General features: G+C 49.4%; 3 protein-coding genes across 3 annotated transcripts; 1 reads left to right on the top strand and 2 right to left on the bottom strand.

The window, feature by feature from the left end:
• Positions 1-326: 326 nt before the first annotated feature.
• Positions 327-3,301, top strand: BDZ83DRAFT_798321 (uncharacterized protein; the record flags this gene model as incomplete). The annotated part of the gene is made up of 2 exons (XM_060515926.1): positions 327-1,459; positions 2,424-3,301. The coding sequence occupies exons 1-2, from the start codon at positions 445-447 to the stop codon at positions 3,299-3,301; spliced, it is 1,893 nt and encodes a 630-aa protein (XP_060357079.1). The 5' UTR covers positions 327-444.
• Positions 3,302-3,636: 335 nt separating this feature from the next.
• BDZ83DRAFT_658551 (uncharacterized protein) lies at positions 3,637-4,824 on the bottom strand (the record flags this gene model as incomplete). Its single annotated transcript, XM_060511043.1, has 2 exons — positions 3,637-4,278; positions 4,507-4,824. 2 exons carry the CDS (start codon positions 4,822-4,824, stop codon positions 3,637-3,639), a joined length of 960 nt encoding a protein of 319 aa, XP_060357078.1.
• A 1,082-nt stretch (positions 4,825-5,906) lies between these two features.
• BDZ83DRAFT_759077 (family 18 glycosyl hydrolase) lies at positions 5,907-7,361 on the bottom strand (the record flags this gene model as incomplete). The annotated part of the gene is made up of 3 exons (XM_060515133.1): positions 5,907-6,829; positions 6,892-7,184; positions 7,240-7,361. The coding sequence occupies 3 exons, from the start codon at positions 7,359-7,361 to the stop codon at positions 5,907-5,909; spliced, it is 1,338 nt and encodes a 445-aa protein (XP_060357077.1).
• Between the last annotated feature and the right edge of the window lie 2,457 nt (positions 7,362-9,818).

The raw sequence follows: 9,818 nt of genomic DNA, 5'->3' as shown, positions 1-9,818 counted from the left end.
TCGAGGCCTACTTCAAGAGATTAATCACCGACCCACGAGGCTTCGAGGCCTTTCTCCGCGTGACGGACTTCTTCCAGAAGATCTGTCTGCGGTAGCAGCATCCACACCTAGGTAGATGTGAGTGCGGACTACAAAGAACCTCCCGATTCCAAGGGACGATTTGGGAAAGAATGAAACTGGGGCACCAGCGGGAACCGGGGACAGACAGAACGCGTAGTGGCCACAAGGCATGATTTGGAGGACGATGTAAAGAGACGACGTACTGTAGAGTAGGTAGCCTTGGCTCACGGCCCTCCACGCCATATACCCTTCGGGAGGTCTGCGGTAAGGGCTCTAGCCCGGCCGCCACGGCGTTAAATACAACAACAACAACAACAACAACAACCCCGCCTTCCACGACCCGATTATGCTATTGATGTCGAGAAACTAAACCCCGATGACCACATGGAGCTTGGGTTCTACATTGCTTGTCGAATGGGCCATCTGCAAGAGGTCGAAGTCTTCATTCAGGACATTTCTCCAAGTCACGCTATCCGCCAATTTGGTCTGCAACAAGCTTCCTTCGGGAACCAGCCTGCAGTCGCCAAGTTCTTGCTTTTAAACGACACAGCTCTCCACGGGTATGTTTTCGAAGGCACGGAAGCCGCATCAAAAACACGAGGAACCGCTGTTGGCGCTTCCCTTTTCGAGACTTTTCCAGATGATGACGACACCCTGGTTCCTCTGCTGCAAACTTTTATGGACGCAGGGTGGCACCCGAATCAAGCTTGGGAACCCAGAGAGGGGAACTACCCAAAGTGGGCGCTCCAAGATCCGTTATGCGTTCGCAACAAACCTCTGGCCAAATTCCTCCTCTCTTACGGCGCTGATCCGAATATTGGGCCAGGATGGTATCATATTCCGACACTAAAGGAACAAGAACCAAACGTATGGTATCCAGTTGAGGTACCGTTTCATCGGCATGGGATATGGACATTTGGTCTTGCGATTGAGACCTGGAATCCCCGGTTCTTTGAGTTGCTCAGAACGTACAGCGATCCTGTCCTCAGGGTCTCCGAACTCATGCCCTTGCTGCGCATCGTGCGAGACATGGCGGTATTGTCAGCTGTCGGCCAACATAGTGGGGACGCTGAACGATGGGTGAGCCCATTCTCCTTGCGTCGTGAGATGGCTGAGCACATGTTGAGCTTCGATGATGTAGATGTCGATGATGTGAAGTGGGCAGGAGAAAGAGGGGAGCAGACTGCTCTGACTTTGGCTTGTGCCACGGGGGATTGGGATTACGTGGAGTGGCTTCTTGACAAGGGGGCTGATCCGAGTGTTCTTGACGGGATCGCTTTCGCTCATGACCCAAAGAGGCTGTTGGAGCTTATGAGTCGGGCAGGGGCATCCGATACAGGGCAGTTCGAGGATGTCGCCCGGCCATATCAGATAAAATTGAAAAAGCAGCTGGACCAATGTAAGCTAAACAATCGTATTACGCGCCGTTAAGGCGAAATAAACAAGGTGCAACGACACATACATGCATGAGGTACCAGATAGTTACATCAAATGCAACTTATTCGAGAAAGATAGAATGGTGGTTTCTATAAAAGGTCAGGGCCCAGCCCATCCAAAGTTTGATGGACTGCAGTATCATTTACGGTGAATCTTGAGTTGGAAATGTCAAGGTTTAGAGAAACGAAGTTTTCAAAGATCCCCAAGATCCAACGGAGAACAAAATTGAGACACAGTATCTATAGCAGCCGTTATAGGAATAATAGACACACATCCTCACCTGCAGGCTACTATAGTGTTACATTCTCATCTTATTTCAGACCCATAGCTCCAAGTTCTCATCAAAGCATGTCCCATGCAGGTGGCCGTATTGCGCGATGTCTGGGCTTTATCTGGAGATGAATGAACTGCCGGGATATCGAATGGCAGGCCGCAAAGTCGATTTGTTATCACAATCACAACAGCCATTGACCGCGCGGTTGAATATTGTGATCTCGAAACTGCCAATAGTTGACCAGACGGCACCCCATGATGCTACTACCAAATTCTTCATCCCCCGGCCAGCTGGTGAACTAGTTGAGCTTCCCCCTCGTAGCCTTGCACTTCAGCCTTCCACGGACGGGTTGAATTCTCCTTCTTCCAATTTCCTTGACAACCGGAAGGTTATCTCCTTCCCTTTCACATCATCGTATTTGTTCCTCCATTTGTTTCCTTCGCAGGAAGGTAAACGCGTCACCCTCATCTTCAGACTTCAAGCTGTCGAAAACGCTCGACAACCGTCGTTACATCGACATCAAGGACTCTCGTTCTTTTCTCCACCGGCGCCAAACGAATACAATTGAGGGATAGAGCTCGACTATCGAAATAACGCAAGCGGAACGCCACGATCATGTCTCTGTCAAAGATTCCGAATCTGACCGGTTCAGTCTGCGTCCCTTACGAGATTTTCCTCAACATCATCGAGTTTCTCGTCCGGGAAGAAGTAAAAAACACCGATTCGCTGGAAAATGTTCTCGAATACGACCGGCGGAGTGAGGCCAGGATTGTCGTCAGCACCACCGGCTATGACGATGACCACTATGTACGAATCAACCGAATTCGCGACCTCCTGCACATCGACTCCAGAAGCCGCAGCATGGTCAGCAAGTACTTCCCTCGAATGGTCATGATCACACGCAGACATTGGCGTGCCCGTTTCCCGTTCATGGGACGGGTGTGCCTCGCTACCGACATCTTCACTCTCAAGGAAAATCACGAGATCGATTTTCTCAAGGCCTCGATCATTCTGCCCAACGTCAAGGGCAATGAGATCGTCCGGAACATCACGGCCATCAAAGAAAGTGACACTAAGTTCTTCCGAGAGAACTTCGAAAATTTTGTCGACGTGCTCGGTTCCCTTCCCAACCTCCGCAAGATCGTCATCGACGGTGGCAACTATCAACCGAAGCAAGATGATGACAGATGCGCATGCTCTCTCTCGGAATCCCACCCAGAGTTCACGACCATTGACGCGTCCCACTTCCCGTCGCTAGCCAAGTGGGCGGAGGACTACGGCGACGTTGCTCGGGAGTTTGGCCCTCAGTTCAAGAAGAGAAACATTTCAATCATCGCCCGTGTCTCCACGAACAATTCCAAGTCTAATCTGGAGCTGGATATCACCGAGGATGCCATCCGCGTCAAGTCCGACTGCCGGAATTGCGACTGCTGCGAGTGCTGGGTGCATGAGATTTGTCTTGATATGGCTCGGCTCCTTCGGCAGTGTCGTCTCGCCGATCTCAGAGAGAGTTCGGGCAGTCCCCCCTAGATGTTTTTACCTGCAGATTTATGCACTCGAAGGACGAGTTACCGGCGGAGCATTGCGAACGGAAAAGGGGAGGGGGGGGGGGGTTTCCTCGAACTTTGAAACACAGGATGGGACAATGAAGAGAACTACATCTCGCGAAAGGGGTCAAACAATAAGATGGACCTCCTTTCATGCTATTGAGGACTTGTAGTGAGTAAAAGGAATAGTTGCGCATGGAATAAAAACAAAGACTCCATAGGCATTCAGCACCCAAGTAAGGTGTCCATGTTGATAGTTAGCTTGGTTACCTATCATCTTTAACCCAGACCGACGAGATGAACTGTTTCGCACATGTTTTATGGTCTCGTCACAATTGAAGTGGCCAAAAGACGCTGTGAAACAGCATCGACCGTCAGCTTATGATAGGAAAATAAGTCAAGAACTCGATGTAAGCTGCAATCTACCGCAAGTGATACAAACAACCTCTGGAAATGAAATTGCAAAGCATGCTCCTCAAACGCTCCTCCATGGCAGCCTAGATATCGTAGATACCACAGTCCAAGCCTTGTAAAGCACTGATCCTGTTGCATCGCTTGCTCTAGAGTAAGGCCAAGAGCTCTGAGATCCTCAGCAAGCTCAAGGTAACAATCGCAATGCGGGTCAACCAACTGCATGCGAACAGCTCCGTCCTTCAAGAATAATCGTAACGTCTTGGCTCGGGAACTCTGTGTCCATGCTCTGCCTGTTGTTACGTGAACATTAATACCTCGTTTTTCTGCAACGCGTAACTGCGTCTTCAAAGTCTTCATGTCGTGACCTGATGCATCCAGACCCAGTTCTGGGAGAATCTGGGTGTCGAGTGGCATGTCGTCATCGTGAGAGTCATGGAAAGAGACTCTCGGATCGATCCCTGTGAACTTTTGTTCGACTTGGACCCAAATTTCTTGCAAGTTGGGAAAACACAGCAGCGTTTCAGGAGTAAGAGTTTGCGGCCAAATCTGAGTGGGTAGGTAGTCAAACCAAGTCCCTTTGACCCGTTTTACTAGTCCAAAAAGCTGTTCATATTCAGGTTGAGGATGAAAAGTGAAAGATGCATGGAAGATGCTGTCCGCGTCTGGCGCTATCTCGAAAATGTCAACATCTGGAAGCACATATCCCGGCAGCAGACGAACCCTTTCGTCCATGAATCGAGGATCATATGTGTGTGAATAGCATGCGACGCGTACCATGTCGTTGGTAACGAAGACTCGTCCTACTAAGCATCTGCTGGTTCCGTCAACTCGTAGAAGGTCGCGGATTTGTTTCCATCGCTGCATCTGTATCTTGACGCCTTTACGGCTCTCCAATACAACAGAAAAGCTGGATTGCGGGACACTTTGGTACCGTCCGTTTGTGAAATCAATTTTGTAGATTACCTTCTCCTGTCTAGCTCTCGCGTAAGCCTCCGAAATCATTGCCTCTACGATGAGGAGGAAAATCTCGTAGGGCAGATTGACAGGGCCCTTCAGAGCTGGGAAGACTGCATGCAACGATTGAGCGAACATGTTGCTTTTCTTTTGGAATAGAGTGATAGGCTTTGTTGCTTGTTTAGTGTACTTATAGCAGTTTCTGGAGGACTTAGCTTATGGTATCTTGAAATTCTGGGCATGTTGAGAGCTTTGGTGATGAGGAATGTTGGTGGTTGATTGATGTGGTATAAGAGAACTTCAGATATGATATTGCATCTAGGTATCAGTCCATCTTATACATCATCAAACCTTCATTAGCCTTTTGTGCCTATAATCAATTGCTCTTGGTCTTCCTTGCATTACCATCGCGCAGACAAATCCATTGTACGCACATCATGGGCCTAGTTCATCGGTATTTTTAGTTGTCGCGTCAGGCATTGATCAGTCCAAGTCATTGTAACACCACTATTGTCTTCGAGACGATAAGGAAATCACCATGTTTTCCTTTGAGGATCTTTATGCTATTGATTTAGCTTGAACCTTTCTGTTCTCGCATGTCCTCCTAACATTTACTTTAAGTAAGTAGTATAGGTACTTTATTCTTTTCAAGTCAGAAAGCTTTCTGGCCACTATTATTTCTCTAGACATGGCTCTTTAGATATGCCACAAGGGTCCTGCAAACTCCTTTGAGCCTGAACACTTCTTTCTAATTGATTTCCATTTCTACCGGGCGTCCTCGATGTCATGGCTCCACGCATATGCAGTAAGTGATTCCAACGCCTCATAACTGTTAATGAACAGTCATGGCCCAGTTTAATGCTACGAACCTGTCGGGGAATACTGGAGGGTGCTAATGATTTGGAAAGGACCCAAGCGAGACACAGGCGCCAGATGTTGAAGTCAGTTTGCTTCAATCTCACTGACTATTACTCAAGAGAGGGCAGATGGCCATATACACTTAATCCCTCAAGTCAGCTAGATGACCACATAAAGAATTTGCCTACTTAGTTGGGGTCATTGGAGCAAAGGTGGAAAATTTAAATTACGAGGTCACCACAACATAATAATTAAAGGCTCGTGAATACAGAAAACAGGAGGTGAGACAAAAAGTAATGACTGTTGTGGCTTCAATTATATGTGACAGACACGCTTAAATGTTCCAAGCAACACTACATCTCTTAAAACCAAGCCTTGACACCGGCCTGAATGGCCTTGAGGAGGCTGAAGTCGTACGAATCCTCACCCAAACTCCAAACAGCGACACCACCCAGGCCACGAGCCTTGGCAATCTCATTGAACTTGCGGGTGACAAGAGCAGGAGTATCCCAGGTCCAGAAGAAAGGACCGGCGGGGTCCCAGTACCACTGGCCACCGCTGACCTCATCGGTCTTTCCGTTGGCCATGGCAGTCTTGAAGGAAGAGAGGGTAGAGGTACCGTTGCAGATACCATAGTCGGACTGGCAGCCGTTGCCGCAGTGAGCAGCGGTGGAGCCGCAGAATCCGTACTGGGAGCAGCAGTTGCCAGTGGGGCACTTGTAGAAAGTTCCGGCACCGCAGGAGGCATCCGGAGATGTAGTCAGGTTGGTGGGAGCAGCCTGGAAGTTGGCGGTCTCAAAGGTGACAGCGCCTGACATGCCCGTATCGGTGCCATCGGCAGCCTCCATGAGCTCGGTGGGGCAGCCGAGGCCCTGGGTACAGTTGTAACCCTTGGCGGTGGTGAACCACTTGGCGTAGAGAGCAAAGCCAAGGTTGATCTTGGCGGGCTCGACACCAAGAGCGATGTAAGTGTCGATAGCCTCAAGAGAGCCCTTGATGTCAGTGTGGTGCTTAGTGATGTTGTCGCGGCGGTTCATGAGATCGTAGGTCATGACGGTGAAGTGGTCGACGGCGGCGTTGATCTTGGGAGTCTGGTGCTTGGTGAACGCAATCATGTCGCGCTTCAGACCCGGGGCGGTGACGGAAAGCTCCATCTTGTGGTGCTTCAGCTGAGTCTTGATTGCAGACAAGAGCAGAGGGAAAGTGTTGATCTCCGAAGTCTTCTGGCTGTTGGGCTTCTGGATGTAGTCCGCACCATTGCCACCAGGATATTCCCAATCGACATCTAAGACCACGTTTAGTCGGTGATCATAAGAGAATCACGGCGAAGGATCATGCTTCACTTACCGACACAGTCGTACCCAAGCTTGACCGCCGTCTCTGCGACGTTGATGGCATACTTGTGACGACTCTCGTTGGTGGCAGCCCCAAGACCGAATCCGTCCGTGTCGCCCCAACCCCCGATGGCCATGCAGACCTTGGTTCCGTTGTTGAACAGAGCGCGAACCTCGTTCAGGGGCTTGAACGGCTTGTATTCGCCAGCCGGATCGGAAGCAAAAAGGGACGAGTTGGCGAATGCGGTGATTACGTGGGTAACACCAGAGGTTATGGACTTATCCGGAATTCCTGCGGTGTGGTACCTAATTGGATCTGTTAGAAAATTGTCTTGGATTTCGGGTGATTGAAGCAACTTACTGGTCAAAGTACATAACATAACGAGGAGCTGCACCTGTTCCTTCGGTGCAGGTAGTGCCGTCGGAGGCAGCCTGAGCGGCCACAGCGGCCACAGAGGCCAAGCCGAGAGATCGGAACAGCATTATTACTATGGTCTGGTATTATCGAAAAGAATGTGGTTCCTCAACAAGTGGTTGAGACGGTCAGGTTAAGCGAGTGACTTGGAGAGGCGTGAAAGCGGTTGCCAATGAATCTTTCCACACCTGCGTGAGGAGAGGGAGACGCACACTCAAATAGCTCGACCCCTATCCGAGGGAAACGCAACCGGTCTCGTGTTGACGAAAGTTACACACGGGTAGCGGGACCTGGTGCACATTACCGCTGCCCACAACCCGGTTGTTTGGGGGAGCAAACTTGGACGTTTGGTTTGTCTAGGTTGATTGCACTCGTAACAAGTGAAAATGTAGATTAAACGGGCATTTGTTGGGTGGATCACGAGGGGTGATCATTCGCGGGCGGACGCGGTAGTGCGGCACCTCGCGGTGCCAAGTAAGGAGACAAGGCGGAATCAGTTGCGGTCACTGCGAGGCATGGTTGACAGTGGTGGAGAGTTCAATATATCAAGAAAGTATAAAATGGACGTTTGATAGAGTCGGAAATTGCGGTTGGACTTGGTCTGCGCTTAGATAGGCTGACTCGCTGGGATGAGCCCGTCCGAAATACCGTCGAATGAATCGCGCGCTCCAGAAAGTGCTGCAGCCAAGATGATTTCCCAGATGGAAAAAGCTTGACCTCAGCACAAGCCTTCCGGGGTTTCCGTCCGAACTCATAGACACCCTGCAAAGTGGTTCGTGCACTTACTTCTCGAATAAACCAGCGCGTCGTGGAAGAATCCAAGATTATTTTTGGCAAAATTTCCATCTTGCTCTGCCTCCCACTGTTCACTTCTGGCTTTCGAGTCCGGAAAGTTTCAGGGTACGGAGTATACAGTAGCCTCAAACTTTAGCTTACATTGGAAGTATTTGAGAACAGTGTGAGTAACGTAATCAATCCTGACTCTTCCTGTAGTAGCCGAGTGGCGACTGGAGCTCGGTGCAGCTATTTCGTCTCTCCTCCTTCCACGGGAAAAACAAGCTGGTGTTACTTAAGGTATGTAATATGATACCATGTGGCCTGCCTCTGGTCATGCGCCAGACGGGATCTCTTCTGGGATTCTTCCATTTACATCTCTTGACCAAGAGATTATTGCGTTTCGTGTTGTTTGAACCGTATGAACCGAGCACAGACATGGGACAAAGCGAATACCAGTCCACCAGTGCTAGTTACAGCACTCCACCCTCGTCTCAAAGAACGAGTGAAAGGTGGCAGCACAATTGAATTACAGAGGAGCATTTATGACTCTGACCTTTCCATGCTCCATCCCGGTCTGCTGCACGCTTGCTCTGGGTGTTGGGCTTGATCCCGACCTGGCAGAAGGAACGATGAAGTGTGGTTAACAACAATAGTCGTCGTTTGGCGGATAATGATGATGTATGAAGGAGTGAGAAAGATAGGTGAGAATTTCGATGTCCAGATAAAGCCTGGCGAGGAGGTGTAAGTGAGCAGAGCTACGGCCGTGAGTGCCCAACCACATGGAGAGAAGCCATAGATGACCCCTTCGGAGGTGGCTTGACGACAAGCTATCTCTATACCTCCCTGATGAACTGTTCCATGTCCCGGCTCAAGAAGGAACTCAACGCCTGTATAATGCCATCTTCAGAGAGCTACTTGCCCTTGAATATCGACAGTGGCATCTTCTCAACCAGAGTCACGACTGTGAGATGTATCAAATGCTCAGGTTTTTCGATGAATGTGCATTGCATTATGGGTAGTACCAGTAGAACGGTCACCACCCCCATCAAGGAGCCCCTACATGCAATGGTATTTGACTTTCACATACGCTATTTGTCGTATAGTCACGATAGGGGCATCGACGTTGAATGTAGAGAACGGTTGTCTATTGGAAGTAGGAAATAGGCACGAAGCTCGCCCTGAAATAGAGGGTGCGAGCGAGTGTGGAGCTCGATGATTATGTAACCGAGGTCACGTGACATGCGGTGAGGCCACGGATGGTTGAAGCCATCACAACACTATTCATGCACTTGTCTTCCTTCTTCATTATCTTTGGGCAAATACAAGCCCTTTTCCGCCTACTCCACGCGCCCATTACCGCGCCATACCTCGTGACATAAGAAGTTACCCCGTTTAATTTGAAGCTATGGCCAATGACGATAGTAATGTTTACATTCTTCCGAAACTTCCTGACCATGCTCTCGTTACAGACACCGAGAGCTGTCTGGTTGCAACACAACTGGAAGTCACACTATCACAAGAACTCTTGAACATTTCAACGTTCCCCAGGTTCCTACTATTATTTAGGCGACTCAAAGTAGTATTCTGATCAATACATGGAATAGCCTCTTCTGTACTAGCCACTACTTCTATTGTCACACCTTCCCTAGACTTCTTAAATAGGACTTTTGAAGAGACAATTGTGATGGCAAACTCACGTAAAAAGCCCAACGATACCGAGCAATACAATAGAAGTCAGAACGTTGCCT

Source organism: Colletotrichum acutatum (genome assembly GCF_030867785.1).
Source record: "Colletotrichum acutatum strain CBS 112980 chromosome Unknown BDZ83scaffold_329, whole genome shotgun sequence".
In the NCBI taxonomy this organism is placed as follows: domain Eukaryota; kingdom Fungi; phylum Ascomycota; class Sordariomycetes; order Glomerellales; family Glomerellaceae; genus Colletotrichum; species Colletotrichum acutatum.
This window is presented reverse-complemented; position numbering and strand designations above follow the sequence as displayed.